This window comes from Hippopotamus amphibius, chromosome 14 (genome assembly GCF_030028045.1).
Source record: "Hippopotamus amphibius kiboko isolate mHipAmp2 chromosome 14, mHipAmp2.hap2, whole genome shotgun sequence".
Lineage (NCBI taxonomy): Eukaryota > Metazoa > Chordata > Mammalia > Artiodactyla > Hippopotamidae > Hippopotamus > Hippopotamus amphibius.
Window position 1 is genome coordinate 15,197,371 of NC_080199.1, and position 18,439 is coordinate 15,215,809.

An 18,439-nucleotide genomic window follows, 5' to 3' on the forward strand; every position below is an offset into this window, starting at 1 on the left:
CTAAGGCATCTTCCATCCTCGAGTTGGACTCCCTTTGTTATACAACAACTTCCCACTGACTATTTTACAGGTGGTAGTATATATATGTCTGTACTACTCTCCCGCTTCTTCTCAGTTTCCCCTTCACCCCCCGCCTCCCCCCATACCTCGAGTTCTCCAGTCCATTCTCTGTATCTGCTTCCCTGTTCTTGTCACTGAGTTCATCAGTACCATTTTTATATTCCGTATATGTGAGTTAGCATACAATATTTGTCTTTCTCTTTCTGACTTACTTCACTCTGTATGACAGATTGTAGTTCTATCCACCTCATTACATATAGCTCCATCTCATCCCTTTTTATAGCTGAGTAATATTCCATTGTATATATATGCCACATCTTCTGTATCCATTCATTTGTTGATGGGCATTTAGGTTGCTTCCATGTCCTGGCTATTGTAAAGAGTGCTGCAATAAACATGATGGTACAAGTTTCTTTTGGGATTATGGTTTTCTTTGGGTATATGCCCAGGAGTGGGATGACTGGATCATATGGTAGTTCTATTTGTAGTTTTTTAAGGAACCTCCAAATTGTTTTCCATAGTGGCTGTACCAACTTACAGTCCCACCAACAGTGCAGGAGAGTTCCCTTTTCTCCACACCCTCTCCAACATTTGTTGTTTCCAGACTTTGTGATGATGGCCATTCTGATTGGTGTGAGGTGATACCTCATTGTGGCTTTGACTTGCATTTCTCTGATGATGAGTGATGTGGAGCATCTTTTCATGTGTTTGTTGGCCATCTATATGTCTTCTTTGGAGAAATGTCTATTTAGGTCTTCTGCCCATTTGTGGATTGGGTTATTTGCTTTTTTGGTATGAAGCTGCATGAGCTGCTTGTATATTTTGGAGGTTAATCCTTTGTCCGTTGTTTCATAGGCAATTATTTTTTCCCATTCTGAGGGTTGCCTTTTAGTCTTGTTTATGGTTTCTTTTGCTGTGCAAAAGCTTTTAAGTTTCATGAGGTCCCATTCGTTTATTCTTGATTTTATTTCCATGATTCTAGGAGGTGGGTCAAAAAGGATGTTGCTTTGATGTATGTCAAAGAGTGTTCCAGGCAGATTTTTAACCACAGCACCACCAGGGAAGTCCCTCTGTTGTTCTATTAATTCTGGAGTGAATTTGTTGCCGTACACTCAAGCTATTTTTAATACAATAATTCCTTTTATCTTTAGTATGTATTATAGCACTTTTAATAAGACCTGACTTGATGTTCAGTGATATTTTATTGAGAAATCCCATGAAATTATTCTAAATGCTAGTTTAGCCTGGTCTTAACTCACGTGAAAGGAGTAAGGATTTCAAGTATCTTTACAAAGGAATTCTTACAGATACATCAGTGTCAAGAGCTAAAGGGCTCTTTATAAACCTGATTTGTCTTTATCTTAGACTGTGTGCTAAAAAAGTCCTCATTTGACTGTATTATATATTTGAAATTTTCTGAGAGAGTAGATCTTAAGTGTTCTCACCACACAGACAAAATAGGATAACTATGACCTTTTCTTATGAAAACACCAAAATCACAACTAACTGCTGAACAACCATTGACAAAAAAAATGCTGGAATCCATCACAAAGATATCCTACATCCAAAGACAAAGAAGAAGCCACAATGAGACTGTAGGAAGGGCACAGCCATGATAAATCAAATCTCATACCTGCTGGGTGGGTGACCCACAAACTGGACAATAATTATACAAAAGAAGTTCTCCCACAGGAGTGAAAGTCCTAATCCCCATGTCAGGCTCCCTAGCCTGAGTGTCTGGCAATGGGAGGAGGAGCTCCCAGAGAATCTGGCTTTGAAGGCCAGTGGGGTTTGATCACAGGAATTCCACAGGACTGGGGGAAACAGAAACTCCACTCTTGGAGGGTGCATACAATGCCTTGTATGCACTAAGACCCAGGGAAAAAAGGAGTGACCTCAGAAAAGCTTGAGCCAGACTTACCTGGTAGTATTAGAGGGTCTCCTGTGGAGGCAGGATGCAGGTGTGGCTCACCATGGAAACAAAGACAGCAGTAATTCTGGGCAGTACTCATTGACATGGGCCCTCCTGGAGGCTGACATTTTCTTACCAAGACCTTGTCCCACCCAACAGCCTGTAGGCTCCAGTGCTGAAACACCTCAGGCCAAACAACCAACAGGGTGGGAACACAGCCCCACAATTAGCAGACAGGCAGCTTAAAGTCTTCCTGACTACAAAGTTGCCTGCTAAACACACCTCCTGACATGGCCCTGACCAAAAAAGGGACAAGACTCAGCTCTACACACTAGTGGGCAGAAACTAGTCCCTCCCACCAGGAAGCCTGAACAAGCCTCTTAGACAGCTTCATCCACCAGGGGCAGATGGCAGAAGCAAGAAGGTCTACATCTCTGCAGCCTGCAGAATGGAAACCACAATCACAGAAAGTTAGACAAAATGAGATGGCAGAGGAATATGTCTCAGATAAGAAACAAGGTAGAACCCCAGAAGAACATCTAAGTGAAGTGGAGATAGGCAATTTACCTGAAAAAGAATTCAGAGTAATGATAGCAAATGTGATCCAAGATCTTAAAAAAACGAATGGAGTAACAGATCAAGAAGATGCAAGAAATATTTAACAAAGACCTAGAAGAACGAAAGAAAAAACAGAGATTAACAATAAAATATCTGAAATTTAAAAAAAATCTGCTAGAAGGAATCAATAACAGATTAACTGAGGCAGAAGAGCAGATAAGTGAGCTGGAAGACAGAATGGTGGAAATCACTGCCATGAAACAGAAGAAAGAAAAAGAATAATAAAAAAATGAAGACAGCCTAACAGACCTCTGGGACAACATTAAATGCACCAAAATTTGCATTATAGGGATCCCAGGAGGAGAAGAGACAGAGAAAGGACCTGAGAAAATATTTGAAGAGATAATAGCTGAGAACTTCCCTAACATGGGAAAAGAAACAGGCACCCAAGTCCAGGAAGCACAGAGATTCCCAGGCAGGATAAACACAAAGAGGAACACACCAAGACATATAGTAATCAAATTGAAAAAAAAGAAAGACAAAGAAAAAATATTAAAATCAACAAGAGAAAAGCAACAAATAACATACAAGGGAACTCCCATAAGGTTATCAGCTGATTTCTCAGCAGAAACTGCATGCCAGAAGGGAGTGGCACAATATATTTAAAGTGATGAAAGGGAAGACTCTACAACCAAGAATACTCTACCCAGCCAGGCTCTCATTCAGATTCAGTAGAAAAAGCAAAAGCTAGGAGAATTCAGCACCACCAGACCAGCTTTGTAACAAATGTTAAAAGAACTTCTCTAGGTAGCAAAGAAAAGGGCACAGCTATAAACAAGAAAATTATGAATGGAAAAGCTCACCAGTAAAGGTGAACATATACAGTAAAGTTAGGAAATCACCCACATGCAAATATGATATCAAAACCAGCAATCATGAGAAGAGGAGAGTACAAATGCAGGATATTGAAAATGCATTTGAAATTAAAAGGCCAGCAACTCAAAATATAGACTGCTATATCAAAACCTCATGATAACCGCAAACTGAAAATCTGTAATAGATATACACACAAAAAAGAAAAAGAAATCCAAACACAATGCTAAAATTAGTGATCAAATCACAAGAGAAGAGAACAAAAGAGGAAGGGAAGAAAAAAGAGCTACAAAAATAAATCCAAAACAATTAACAAAATAGAAATAAGAACATATGTTTCAATAATTTAAATGTAAATGAATTAAATGCTCCAACCAAAAGATATAGGCTAGCTGAATGGATACAAAAAGAAGACCTGTATATATGCTGTCTACAAGAGACCCACTTCAGATTTAGGGACATATACAGACTGAAAGTGAGGGAATGGAAAAACTTATTCCATGCAAATGGGAATCAAAAGAAAGCTGGAGTAACAATACTCATATCAGACAAAATAGACTTTAAAATAAAGGCTGTTACAAGAGACAAAGAAGGACACTACATAATGATCAAGGGATCACTCCAAGAAGAAGATATAGCAATTATAAATATATATTCACCCAACATAGGAGCATGTCAATATGTAAGGCAAATACTAACTGACATAAAAGGAGAAATTGACAGTAACACAATAACAGTGGAGGACTTTAACACCCCACTTTCATCAGTGGACAGATCATCCAGACAGAAAATAAATAAGGAAACACAGGCCTTAAATCACACATTAAATCAGATGGATTTAATTGATATTTATAAAGCATTCCATCAAAAAGCTGCAGAATATACATTCTTTTCAATTGCACATGGAACATTCTCCAGGATTGATTACATGCTAGGCCACAAAGTGAGCCTTGGTAAATTTAACAAAATTCAAATCATATCAATCATATTTTCTGACCCCAATGCTATAAGATTAGAAATCAACTACAAGAAAAAAAATTGTAAAAAACAGAAACACATGAAGGCTAAACAATATACTGCAGAACAACCAATATATCATTGAAGAAATCAAAGAGGAAATCAAAAAATACCTAGAGACAAAGGGAAACAAAAGCACGATGATCCAAAACCTATGCATGTAGCAAAAGCAATTTATAAGAGGGAATTTTATAGCAATACAATCCTACTTCAAGAAACAAGAAAAATCTCAAATAAGCAACCTAATCTGATACCTAAAGCAATTAGAGAAAAAGGAACAAACAAAACCCAAAATTAGTAGAAGGAAAGAAATCATAAAGATCAGAGCAGAAATAAATGAAATAGAAATGAAGAAAATGATAGGAAAGATTGATGAAACTGAAAGTTGACTTTTTGAAAAGGTAAACAAAATTCATAAACCTTTAGACAGACTCATCAAGAAAAAAAAAAAGAGAGAGGGCTCAAATAAATAAAGTTAGAAATGTAAAATGAAAAAGGAGAAGTTACTATGGACACCACAGAAATACAAATGATCATAAGAGGCTGCTTTACAAGCAATTGTATACCAGTAAAATGGACAACCTAGGAGAAATGGACAAATTCTTAAAAAAGTACACTCTTCCAAGACTGAACCATGAAGAAACTGAAAATATGAACAGATCAAGCACAAGTACTGAAATTGAAACTGTGGTTTAAAAACTTCCAACAAACAAAATCCAGGACCAGATGGCTTCACAGGCAAATTCTATCAAACATTTAGAGAAGAATTAACGCCTATCCTTCTGCAACTATTCCAAAAATTTGCAGAGAAAGGAACACTCCCAAGCTTATTTTATGAGGTCACCATCACCCTGATACCACAAAAAAAGAAAACTACAGGTAAATATCACTGATGAACATAGATACAAAAATCCTGAACAAGTTGCTAGCAAACTGAATCCAACAATACATTAAAAGAATCATACACAATGATCAAGTGGAATTTTTCCAGGGATGCAAGGGTTTTTCAATATCTGCAAATCAATCAGTGTGATACACCACATCAACAAATTGAAAAATAAAAATCATAGGATCATCTCAATAGATGCAGAAAAAGATTTTGACAAAATTCAACAACTATTTATGATAAAAACCCTATAGAAAGTGGGCATAGAGGGAACATACCTCAACATAATAAAGGCCATTTATGACAAACCTACAGATAACATCATACTCAACAGTGGAAAGCAGAAAGCCTTTCCTCTAAGATCAGGAACAAGACAAGGATGTCCACTCTTGCCACTTTTATTCAACATAGTTTTGGAAGTCCTTGTCATGATAATCAGAGAAGAAAAGAAAATAAAAGGAATTCAAATTAGATAATAAGTAAAACTGTCACTGTTTGCAGATGAAATGATACTGTACATAAAAAATCCTAAAGATGCTGCCAGTAAACTACTAGAGCTCATTAATGACTTTGGTAAAGTGGCAGGATACCAAATTAATACACAGAAAACTGTCACATTTTTATATACTAACAATGAAAGATCAGAAGGAGAAATTAAGAATCCCATTTACCATCAAAAAGAATAAAACACCTAAAAATAAACTGAATTAAGGAAGGAAAAGACTTATACTCTGAAAACTATGACACTAATGAAAGAAACCAAAAATGACACAAACAGATGGAAAGATATACCATGTTCTTGGATTGTAAGAATCACTGTTGTCCAAATGACTATACCACCCAAGGCAATCTATAGAGTCAATGCAATTTCTATCAAATTACCAATGGCATTTTTCACAGAACTACAGCAAAAAAAATTAAAACTTTGTATGGAGACACAAAAGACCTCAAATAGCCAAAGCAATCTTGAGATAGAAAAACGGAACTGGAGGAATCAGACTCCTTGACTTCAGACAATACTACAGAGCTACAGTCATCAAAACAGTTTGGTACTGGCACAAAAACAGAAATATAGATCAATGGAGCAGGATAGAAAGTCCCAGAAATAAACCCCCACACCTTTGATCAATTAATCTATGACAAAGGAGGCAAGACTATACAATGGAGAAAAGACAGTCTCTTCAATAAGTGGTGCTGGGAAAACTGGACAGCTACATGTAAAAGAACGAAATTAGATCATTCTTTCACACCATATACAAAAATAAACTCAAAATGGATTAAAGACTTAAATGTAAGACCTGATAGTATAAAACTCTTAGAGGAAAACATGGGAAGAACACTTTTTGACTTAAACCATAGCAATATCTTTTTTGCTCTGTCTCCTAGCATAATGCAAATAAAAATACAAATAAACAAATGGGACCTAATTAAACTCAAAATCTTTCGCACAGCAAAGGAGAACATAAAGAAAACTAAAAGACAACCTACAGAATGGGAGAAAGTATTTGCAAATGAAGCAACTGACAAGGGATTAATCTCCAAAATCTACAAACAGTTCATGCAGCTCAATATCCAAAAAACAACCCGGGCCTTCTCTGGTGGTGCAGTAATTAGGAATCTGCCTGTTAATGCAGGGGACATGGGTTTGATCCCTGGTCCAGGAAGATCTCACATGCCACGGAGCAACAAAGCCAGTACACCACAACTACTGACCCTGGGCTCTAGAGCATGCAAGCTGCAACTACTGAAGCCTGCACACCTAGAACCCGTGCTCCACAAGAGAAGCCACTGCAATGAGAAGCCCGTGCACAGCAATGAAGAGTAACCCCTGCTCACCACAAATAGAGAGAAACGTTCACGTTCAGCAATGAAGACTCAATGAAGCCAATGAATAAATAAATAAATAATTTAACAAACCTAAAAAACAACCCAATCAAAAAATGGGCAGAAGATCTAAATAGACATTTCTCCAAAAAGACATGCAGATGGCCAAGAGGCGCATGAAAAGATGCTCAACATCACTAATTATTAAAGAAATGCAAATCAAAATCATGAGATATCACCTCGCACACTATACACAGTAAATGCTTGAGAGGGTGTGGAGAAAAGGGAACCCTCCTACACAATGTTTCTCGTTTTGTGCCTGGCTTACGTCATGTAGCACAATATCTTCAAGGTTCATCCACGTTGTAGCAGGTGTCAGGATTTAGTTCCTTTTTAAGGCTGAATAATATTCCATTATAGATATCTACAACATTTTGTGTATCCATACATCTGTCAGTGGGCATTTGGGTTGTTTCCACTTTGGCTATTGTGAATAATGCTGCTGTGAACACAAGTGTACAAATATCTGTTCAAGTCCCTGCTTTCAGTTCTTTTGACTACATCCCCAGAAGTGGAATTGCTGTACTATATGCTAATTCTGTTTAATATTTTGAGGGACTTCCATACTCTTGTCCATCATGGCTATATCATTTTACATCCATACTTGATCACTGATTTTTCTGTTTAATGTGAAAAGTAAATGAAAAGTTTTTATGAACAATGACATTTTGTTTGGTTCAGTGGCTCCAGTTGGAGGTCTGTTGAAACAGCTCAAGGTGGTCTGTTCACGTTCCTCAGATCTTTAGGGCATTTTTCAGGACTTTTTACCAAATAAAGGGATTGTGCAACACATGTTGTGTGTTTTGTAAATTCAGCATACTGGCATTAAGAACACAGGTTCATCACAGGAATTGTGTTTTGAACACTACACTCATTCATTTCAGAATGAGGAAACTAAGATCAAGTGTTTAAATGATGTCACACAGGGAATTAACAATCAATTCCAGATTTATAGTCCAAGTCTTCTAGTTTCTTTCCTTCAAGCAGCCTCAACACTATCTTCTAATTGGGCTCAAGTTTATTTTAGTTGGCTCCTAAGTCTAAACCTACATTCCTTTATACTTTGGTCATGCCTGAGTTCATTAGAAACAGGGAGGGGAATTTTGCTTCTACCTCCTGTGCCTCCCTTTGTTGTCCTTGTGGCTGTGGCTGTCATCACATTGAGGAGTCGAAAGATGAACGTGGGTCCCTAGAGCCCTGCTGTCAGGGGTCATCCTGCTCATCTTGACACCATGCAAGACCCTATGAAAACATGCTGCATTTTGTTTTGTTCTAAGAGTGACTTGATATCACCATAGAAATCCAGTTTTCTGTTTCCCTCTCTTATTTCAGGCACTTCGCCTGAGTAGCTTGGCCATGCGCAGGACCACCACAGGCCAGATAGTCAACCTGCTGTCCAACGATGTGAACAAGATTGATCAGGTAAGCTGCCCCTGAGGGATCCTCTTCCATTTCCTGTCCTTCTTAATGGGTTTAGCTCATATTGGGATGCCAGGTGCCAGTGTTTGGTATCGGCCAGGATTCTGTTGAAGACATAAGGGTTCTTTTTAATCCAATGCTTATTTCTTCTGTGTGCAACTTAGATGTAATTATATGTGCTGTCCTGTAGATGAGAGTTTTGTTTTTCTTAGGTTGCCTGCAATGTAACTACAATAATTAGTAAGCAGCAGTGTTCTTGCCCAGTTTGGTTAGTGTTCCTAAGGGTCCTCCTGGAGGGGCCCATCTTGGCACATTGTGCTGGTGTTGCTGACTGAACGGTCTTCCTCCTCCTCTGGATCAGGAACACCTGGTGGGCAGGGGTTGTTCTTTCCCCTGTGCCCTGTACAGTGCCTGCTGCATAGGGAGCCTTCAATAAATAATGCTAAGTGCGTGGTCCCCTAGTCAGACACAACCTACTCTCTGCTGTCCCACTGGGCTCTTTTTTTACACTTACCTTATGAATAAATCACATTATCCAGGGTGTTAGGGTTATTGGTCAGATCTATATTTAACTAGACCACTTCTCTTTCAATTATTTATTAATCTAATATGAAGTAAGTTCCCTACTCAGTTTTAGGGATCAATAAGATTTAGTTTGTGCCCTGGAGAAGCCACAGCCTGTCAGGGAGGTAAACATACAAGTAATTACTGGAGAGTGTGGTGGGTACCATAATATAGCCTTTCCTGGGGTGCTGGGGAGCCCCAGGGAAAATGAGGGCTGAATTTTGGGGTAGAGAGAGTTTGGGGAAGCCCCGAGCTCATCTGTAGTGTAGACAAAATCAACATCTTCCAGCAATGGTGCTCCTCCAGTTCCCCCCGGACGTCCCTGAAGCTGACCCTGTGCTGCCCCAGGACAGCATCATCGGGGGTGGGTGCTTGGATTTCTGCTTCAGCAGGTGTAAAACCCACTGAAATAATTTCTGTTTAGGTTCCTGTCTGTTCCTTCAGAGAAGATTGTTTCTGTACTGTGTCCTAACTGGTTTTAATTTTATACAGTCCTAAGAAGGCTTTGTCTTTTTCTTTTAAGGTAACGATGTTCTTGCACTTTCTGTGGGTGGGGCCGCTGCAGGCTATCGCAGTGACCGCCCTGCTCTGGATGGAAATAGGAATATCATGTCTTGCCGGGATGATGGTTCTCATTATTCTTCTGCTTTTGCAAAGCTGCATTAGGAAGTTGTTTTTATCACTCCGGTAAGAGAAACACTGGTTTAAAAAATAGGTGATATATACTTGGTAACATTGAGAGTCTATTTGATACTTTGATTAAAAAAAAAAATGTGTTCTTTGATCTCTTTTTTTGTGCGGGTTGTAGATCCTTCAGGCTTAGCCAGTGGAGACTCCAGCCTTACGCTGAAGGCTGGTTGTGAAGTGGGAAAAGTGATGGCATTTGCTCTTTCCTCACGGCTAGCTTTTCAGGCACTGTACCTGAATAGATATAGTCTTCTTAGGCAAAATTTACCCATGTCCAAGTTTTTTAAACATTATTAAATAGTAATAATCTTATAGGCCCATTTCTAGCTGCATATATTTTTGTTATGTTTGTCTTAGAGCCTTTTCAGGTATGTATGCTCATGTCGTTTTTAATTCAGTGGTTTCATTAAGTTATAAGCACTACAAGGGCAAGGCTGCTTTTAATTAACTATATCTTTATAAAAAGTCCCACAGTCCCAGCAGCATATGTGATAGAAAAGTAGCAGGTGATGAAAAGCCTGCTGGTGAGGAGTTAGACCTGAAGCAGCTCCCAGAGGGTTGGAGGTGGGTCATTGTCCAGGTTGTCAGGTGATGGAGGTGTTGTGCTGTTTGAAGCTCACTGAGTTTGTGTGGGTGGGTGTGTGTGTGCTCGCACCTCTATGTGTGGTGTATTTCTCTACTTGGAATTTCCTTTCCTCTCTTGGTTGTGGAGACATGTTCCATATTCTTTGAGGCCCTGTTCTAATGCTACCAAGTTTCTGAAGCTTTTCTTGGTCTCCTTTCCCAGTGGAATTCACAGCCCCATCTTTCCTGCTCCCCAATACTTCACTATTTTATTATAGCACAGCCTCTCTCTTTCTGTTATATTTGGTGACTTTCTGCTTTCCCTGCCCAACTGTGACCTCCTTGAGCAGATGGTTTTTATCTTACTTATTTCAGGTGTTCTTTAGCCAATGCTGCAAGTTCTCCAAGTTACTTCTTGAATTGGGCTGAATGGTTGACTTCCTAATTGAAGTCTTTTTCTCCATTTGTATTTAGAGTAGGACCTGTCTGTGTTGTCAGTGCAAAAGAGCTGTAAGGAATCATTTGATTCCTCATCTTTGCCAGTGCCCTCTGCTGCTGCTGTTACAGAAAACTGAGCTGTGGTCACTAAGGCTCATCTTTCACGTCTGTCCCCTTAGGAGAAAGACCACAACTTTCACAGTCAGCAGGATCAGGACCATGAGCGAAGTTATAACTGGCATCAGAACAATAAAAATGTATTGTTGGGAAAAGTTATTTGCAGATCTTATTACCAGATTGAGAAGGTAAGTTTTTGTATATATCACACAATATCTTCATACTTTATTTCCTATTCTACTAAATGCTTTAGAAGTCTTGTAAAGTTTTCACAGTAAGGTGAACTTAAATACTATCCACTCCATCGCCCCACATGTGGCAGTGGGGTTAAGTAGAATAATGGAGTTTGTCATTTAACGTGCTCTTCCATTTATCATCTTCTTTTTTTCTAATTTATTTATTTTTGTTTATTGGCTGCATTGTGTCTTCGTTGCTGTGCGCGGGCTTCTCATTGCTGAACCCAGACTCTAGGTGCTCGGGCTTCAGTAGTTGTGGCACACGGGTTTAGTTGCTCCACAGCATGTGGGATCTTCCCAGACCAGGGCTCAAACACGTGTCCCCTGCATTGGCAGGCAGATTCTTAACCGCTGTACCACCAGGAAAGTCCCCATTTACCATCTTCTTAAAGGAAAATATACACAGGCTTCTCACTTATACAGAAATAAAATTCCAAGTGTTTAATACCCCAAATCCCCAAAAGCAGTGATTCTAAGATGTTAGTATTTAAGACAATAACACTCAAACCGGAACTGTAATTTGTGTTAGTTTGGCATAAATTGGGAGATTATAGAGGTTGAGTGTACCTGTATTGGGCCAAAGTTTATGAATCACTATTATTCATTCCAAACAGAGCCATGACAATACAGTTCCTTTTTCTTTTGCTTTATGTCTCATTAAATATCTGATGTGTTTATACTCCAGCACAGGGCACTTAGAATTCTCAGGGAGCTCCCTGTCACCTCTCATTTTGCCCCTTTTTGGAGGCCCGTCCCTCTGCTGGGAAGACACTCCCACCTTCCTTCTTCTCTGGCCTCCGCCAGGCCTGACTGACTCCCGCTCATCTTCTCAGGTTCCACGTGTGTGTGACTTGCTCTGACTCCACTGCTCCTAGTCACACGCCTCTGCTCTGTGCTCCGTGGGGGCTGTGCTGGCTCCTCTGTCTAATGTCTTGGTGTCTCACAATTTTGGGGTTGCTTTTTCTCTTCCCCACAAGTTCATGAGCTCCTGAAGGGGACGAGCTATGTCTTTCTGTCATCAGTGAGGAGCCCAGCACAGGACTCGTGGTTATGAATACTTGTTGAATGAATGTTCAAACCCAGTCTGATTGACCCAGAATGTTTAAAAGTGTGACATTAAGCCTCCTTTTAATTGGAAGAGTGAAGTGGTGATGCAGGGTGTGGTCCTTGTGTCCGGCAGACCCCCGGGTGTGCACTGTGTAGTGTCTGCATGACGTGAGGGATGGTTTATCTTAATCTGTGTCCACTCCCTAGAAAGGAGCCACTCACACAGGGCTCTTGAATTTATGACTGGGATGTTGATGCTTCTTTTAAAACCTATATCCTACTCTTTTTCCCAGGAGGGAAATTTCGAAGATTCTGAGAAGTTCCTACCTTAGAGGAATTGATTTGGCATTGTTTTTCGTTGTAAGCAAAGTCATGGTCTTTGTCACCTTCATCATCAGTGTGGCCCTTGACAACCTGATCACAGCCAGCCAAGTGTTTATGGTGGTGGCGCTGTTCGAAGCTCTGTGGTTTACAGCCACCCTCTACTTCCCCATGGCCATCGAGAAGGTGTCAGAGGCAGTTGTCAGCATCCGAAGAATCAGGGTTTGGTGACAAATAACTTTTTTCAGTTGAAGGTGGATATTTTTGTAAACTGGTTCCTTTTATGTGGTGTCACCATGTTCCATTTAGGTGAGATTGAAGTCTCTCAGTGCCAAAGCTGTCAGTCTTCCCAAAATGTTGTAGGTACCCCCCTCTCTTCTTAGGTAGAGTGCATTACAAATATCGTAAGATAGCTGCTCATTTCGGGGCAGGAGTATAAATAGCAGCGGCACAGGGTTCTTGATGTACCAGTGATGACTGCAGGGCGATTAAAATATCTAAAAGCAGGAGAAGCAAACAGATCTCATCTCTTGTGCTAACTTGAATGATTAGGTAGAACTGTGTTCAGTCCTGGAGGGAATAGCATTCCTCCTGGGCTGGGAGGGAAAGAACTTGCTGAGAGGTCCCTGCTTCTTGGGCAGGAAGACTGGCGTCAGTTTCACTTAGTTCTCTGTGTTTAAAAAAATGGGTTCTTTCTTCCAAAGATGCTTTCTTGTTGATTTCTGATCCCTGCCTTTTTGTTCCTGTCTTTTTACTTAATTGTCTAACCCTATCTCTAGCTGCCCTCTTCCTCTCAAAATTGTGATTCCCACCATACCCACTTCTCCTGTTTTTAACTATCCCTAAATAGCCAGGGGCAAATAACTTACATCATCAAGACAAGGACCCAGCACACAGTTGGTGCTCAAGTATTTGTGTCTAAAATGAAGATTAATTGGCTCTGTGAGCTGGCGGGGCATGAGCTTGAGTGTCTGGGCTTTATAAAAAATCTAATTTGTTTTTTCCTACTTCTCCACAGTGATGGACAAGCCAGTAACTGATCTCTAGTGAAGTTAGATAGCTCTGGGTATGATTGTATTCTATTTTTGGGTCTTGTCATAAAAGCTGACTTTTTTTTTTTTTTTTTTTCCTTTTGGCCCACGGGCTTAGTTGCTCCGTGGCATGTGGGATCTTCCTGGAGCTGGGATCAAACCCGTGACCTCTGCATTAGCAGGCGGATTCTTAACCACTGCGCCACCTAGGAAGCCCAAAAGCTGACTTTTTAAATGATGGATTTTCTATACCAGGGACCGGTTTCATAGAAGACAATTTTTCCATGGACGAGAGCAGGGTGGGATGGTTCAGGCAGTAATGCGAGTGATGGAGAGTGGCAGATGAAGCTTCGCTTGCTCACCTGCCACTCACCTCCTGCTGTGCAGCCCAGTTCCTAACAGGTCTTGGACCAGTAGTAGTCCTAGGTCCAGGGGTTGGGGACCCCTGTTCTAGACTATAAAAAGCTGTTACCCATAAAACAGATGAGTCATACGGGGTCAGTTCCAGTCCCCTGAGTTTATCATTCTTTCTGACAGGCTTCTAGCAACACTGTTAAGGGATGGTCCATGCAGTTCAATAAAACTCCTCTTCCATGGCTTTCACATCTTGAAAGAGTACACTTAGAAATATATTTGGTCCATAGCAACATTCTCAGTGCACATGGTAACCTGTCCAGATGGAGGCTTCACACGTGTGTTGTGCTGCTGTGGTTTTGTTATTGCTGCTGCCACAGCCTTCGATTGCTGCTTCCAGGGCTCCCTGTGTGGTCCAGGCGCTCCTGAAGCCTTTACATGCCATCTCATTTAATCCTGACAGCAATTGAATGGGATAAACATTAGTGTCCCCACTTTACAGATGAGGAAACAGGTTCCTGTAACAGGTGAACTAGCTCCTCCATCCTCACACAGCTTGTAAGTGACAGAACTAGGATTCTGCCCAAAGCCTAGTTTCTTAACCACTGTTATAGTATCTTCTGGCATGTGGAATATCTTCTTAAGTTTAAGTTCCCTGTTTCTTGTAGAATCAAAATTTTAAACTCTTGTTTCCCAGCACATGACCCTCCAACTCTGGTGGGGGAGGAAGGTGTTGTCTCTGTGACCTGCCACATTCATCTTCACTTTTGCGTCTTTGCTCACGCTGTTCGGCCTCCTGGGCTGCCTTCTCTTCTGTCCTTGATTTAAGCAAATGCTGCTGAGCCTCCAGCAGCCCCGTGACCCTCTCCCAGCACTTTCATTGATGCATATCTAGGAGTATTCTAAGCCCCTTGACAGCAGACTATATCTGGTGGTTCTTTAGCGTAGTGCCCAGCCCGTATTGGACACATCATGGAGATCAAATAAGTACGGAATTGACTGAAATAACAGTTACAGGAAATGGCTGGGACCCCACAGAGTTCCAGGGTGGCCCAACCTGCACTAGGAGGGGGAGAAATGCAGAGGGAGGGAGCAGACTGGAGTTAGGCCTTCCTGCAACATTGGGCCTTGGTTGGGGGAGGTCTCACCCCAGGGGAGCTGGATCTTATCCAGAGTGGGAATAGATCTGAATCTTCCTTTTGTTCTGTGTGTCCATCTGTGTATCTCAAACCAGCCTGACTGGACTTGGTGGACCTGCTCTCTAAAGAGAGAAGCTCTGATCTTCACAACCTGGTGATAATGTAGACTCTGCAGGCCTCGTTCTTGGGCTGGGCTCTTGGGCCTTGTAGGTAATTAGAAATACTCAGTCTTACTTAGTTAACAAAGTTAGTCGGACTGTCTTCCTGATCATCATGAAATAAAAGATTAAAATAATGAGGATTTATGGTAAAATGCATTTCAAGTCTGAGGGTCTGCAGACAGAATTCTCTCCTCTTTGGAGTTGGTCAGTCTTTTTTCTCTGAAGGCCTTTGACTAATTGGATGAGGCCCACCCACGTTGTGGAGGATAATCTGCTTTACTCAGAGTCTACTGATTTCAATGTTAATCTCACCTAAAAAATACTTTCACTGTAACATGTGTTTGAGCAAGTTAGGGTTAAGTGTCTGGGGACTGTGGTTTGGCCAAGTTGACATAACCATCACACTCTCCTGAATCCCCATCTTTGTCCTCACTAAGCCATGTGTCTGTGGATTTCTTTCCCTCCCTGAACTCCAGACTCATCTAAAGGGCAGGTACAGTGCCTCCTTCATCTTCATACTCCTCACAAATAGCAGGTGCTCAGAAAATGTGCAGCTGAAGGAACCGTCCAGCTGCATCATGTCTGGGCTCCTGCAAATGCCTAACCATGAAGCCTGGTTTTAGTGGGAAAAGCGGTAACTCTGATTCTCTGGTGGATGATGTGATGCACCAAAGAGTGTAGCACAAAAGGGGTCCTGCAGAAGGTTTTCGGGGAATTGTGCTCAAATATTCAGGTAGGATTCTTTATTTCTTTGCCACCAAAATGCAACTAAATTGTGTCTGAAATTCCTTCCCATGTGGATGTGTGCAGTAACATAATGATCTGCCAAGAACTTTGAATTTTCTGGGGCTGACTTTGTCAGGCTGCTTTGTGTCCTAATGAAGGAAGCACCTTTGATTTGGGCAGGAAGCCTAATTTTTCCTCCTGTACACAAAGTGTCTGGCAAGAAGATGGTCTAGGAATTCAGAGATCTGTCAGCAGTAGTTGTTTTCAGTAAAGGAGGGACAAATGGCTGAGAATAAGAGTGGTGAGAAGGGTTGGTGTTAGTGTGGCAGACTGCTTTCTGATGCGTTGAAGTAATCGGTGAAATATTTTTATCTTCTAGATCTTAGACTCTCTATGTGGTTTTCTACAACCTTTTAAAAACTTTAGTTCTCTAGTTCATCAGAATCACCTGGAATGCTTGTTAAATCCAAATGATCACACCTTGGAGTTTCTGATTCACTAGATTTTGGCTGGGGCCCAAGGTATTTATGTCTTTAGTAAGTGCCCCTGTGTACCCAAAAATAAGCCACATTTGGGAAACATTGCCCTAATTGCAGAAAAGAAGTACATAAAGCCAAAATGTGCTTTAGCAAATATAAAGGATGTCAGGATCATGTGAAAACTAAAATTAGTTGAGAGGAAAAACCTATCTTGGTTTATGCTAGACATTTTGGGAGGCAAATTTGGAATTTATTCATCCATCCAATCACTTACTCCACATTATAACTGAGGACCTACCTGAAGCCTGGTGTGGGCTAGATATGTGTGTACAGTGGCAGGTAAGCAAATGCAGAGAAGTCTTTCCTGCTTGGAATTTATGCTTCATCAAGTGGGGAGTTAATAAAGAATCAAGTAGTGAAACTCACTGTGAATGTGCATTGTGTCATTGGCCCTTGGAAGGAAAAGTCCAAGCCATGAGGTGCTTTGGCAGAGTTGCTGGTGTAAATTTGGAGGTAGTTCTTCCTGGGAAGGCTGAGGAAGTTACCTGGAGAATTACATGTGTGGGGGTGGGGGAGGTGAGAGCTGATGCTTTGCATTTTCCTGGGGATGGTGGTGTGACACAGGATTTTAATGCACAGAAAGGGGATCCGTGCATTTGAGGAACCAAAAATGTCTGAGGCTGCAGAGTAGGAAGCACTGGAGGCCTGAGCAGGGAGCTATACAGGACCCTACAGGTAACACTAAGGTTTATACTGCCTCAGAGCTCACCCTGGCTGCAACCTGTGGAACAGGTCTGGGAGGTAGGGTGGGATCCAGAGCAGAGGCAGGGAGTTTTGTTAAGAGGCTAGTGCAGTACATAGTCCAGGGACAAGATGATGTGGTTTTGTTTAGCATGAAATAGAGAAACATGACCAGATTTGAGAGCCACTCAAGACACATCTTGCGTTGGGTATGGGGGGAGGGGAGAGGTGGATCTTGGGCTGCTTTGGGTTTGGGGGTTGCAAAATCACCTGGATTCATTGAAGTATGGAATATTACAAGAGAAATAAATTTGGGAAGGAGAAGAGCCTGAGAAGCTTTTGAAATACCTTGTGTTTTTTATGGGACCCACCTCACCGACAGGCCACTGGCCTGATTCAACCTTTCTTTCTATCTAACAGGTAATAGGCAATGGATATAATCAACTGATCAGATGTTCACTTTTCTTCCTTTCCCTGCCTCTCATTTAGATGTGTTAATGCCAAATTAGAAGGTGAGAAGGGTAGCAGGAGTAGAAGAAAAGGTCAGCAGAGTTTACTGACCAGGTAGTCAGAACTGGGCAAAGTTTGACCACAGAGGGCTGGAATCATAGAGCTTAGAATACAATGTGGTGTTAAGCCCTGCTGCCCCACTGCCTCCTGCAGCCTGAGACTCAGTAAACTGGATGGGCCATCTCCCAGGATTTCCACTCAGGTCGTATCTGGGAGGCCTAGGAAGGAAATCCACCATCTCTGCCCACCTTGGAGGGGCAATGGTTTATACCTCAGAGCAGACCTACATGTGGCTTCATAGTGTTGTGTCTTCTTATTTACCCATGCTTTTCAATTTTCTTTCTTCCGTGTACAGAAAATGAGGATTCATTGTGATCTTATAGGCCTAATTCCCTCTATTTTGCTCTTTGTAAGGAAAGAGGACGGTGGTCTTGGTATTGAATGACTCCAACAGAATTATGAAAGATCTTGTCCTAACTTCAAAGCACTAAAATTCTTCAGTGACTTTGACATTCAGTAAAATGTGTCTTTGAAGTTGTATTGTTCACAAAGCTGCTTAGGGTTTCCCCTACCAGCCACTCAGAAATTGACATTTTTGGCTCCAGTTTTGACCTGTTCTGGGTCTGCACTTCATGGCTCTAATGGCTATTTAATTTCAGCTTTTTCATCAGCCTGAGTCCTGGAGAAAAATCCAGCCACCACTTCTGGCACCTTT

General features: G+C 41.1%; 1 protein-coding gene across 1 annotated transcript in view; it reads left to right on the top strand.

Moving 5' to 3' along the window:
* The window catches only part of LOC130835728 (ATP-binding cassette sub-family C member 4-like), a 145,867-nt gene that overhangs the window by 17,998 nt on the left and 109,430 nt on the right, over positions 1–18,439 (top strand). The window contains exons 5-8 of the mRNA XM_057707519.1: positions 8,523–8,612; positions 9,697–9,860; positions 11,042–11,167; positions 12,556–12,805. Of these exons, the coding sequence (XP_057563502.1) occupies positions 8,523–8,612; positions 9,697–9,860; positions 11,042–11,167; positions 12,556–12,805 (630 nt within the window). The remainder of the gene's footprint in view (positions 1–8,522; positions 8,613–9,696; positions 9,861–11,041; positions 11,168–12,555; positions 12,806–18,439) is intronic.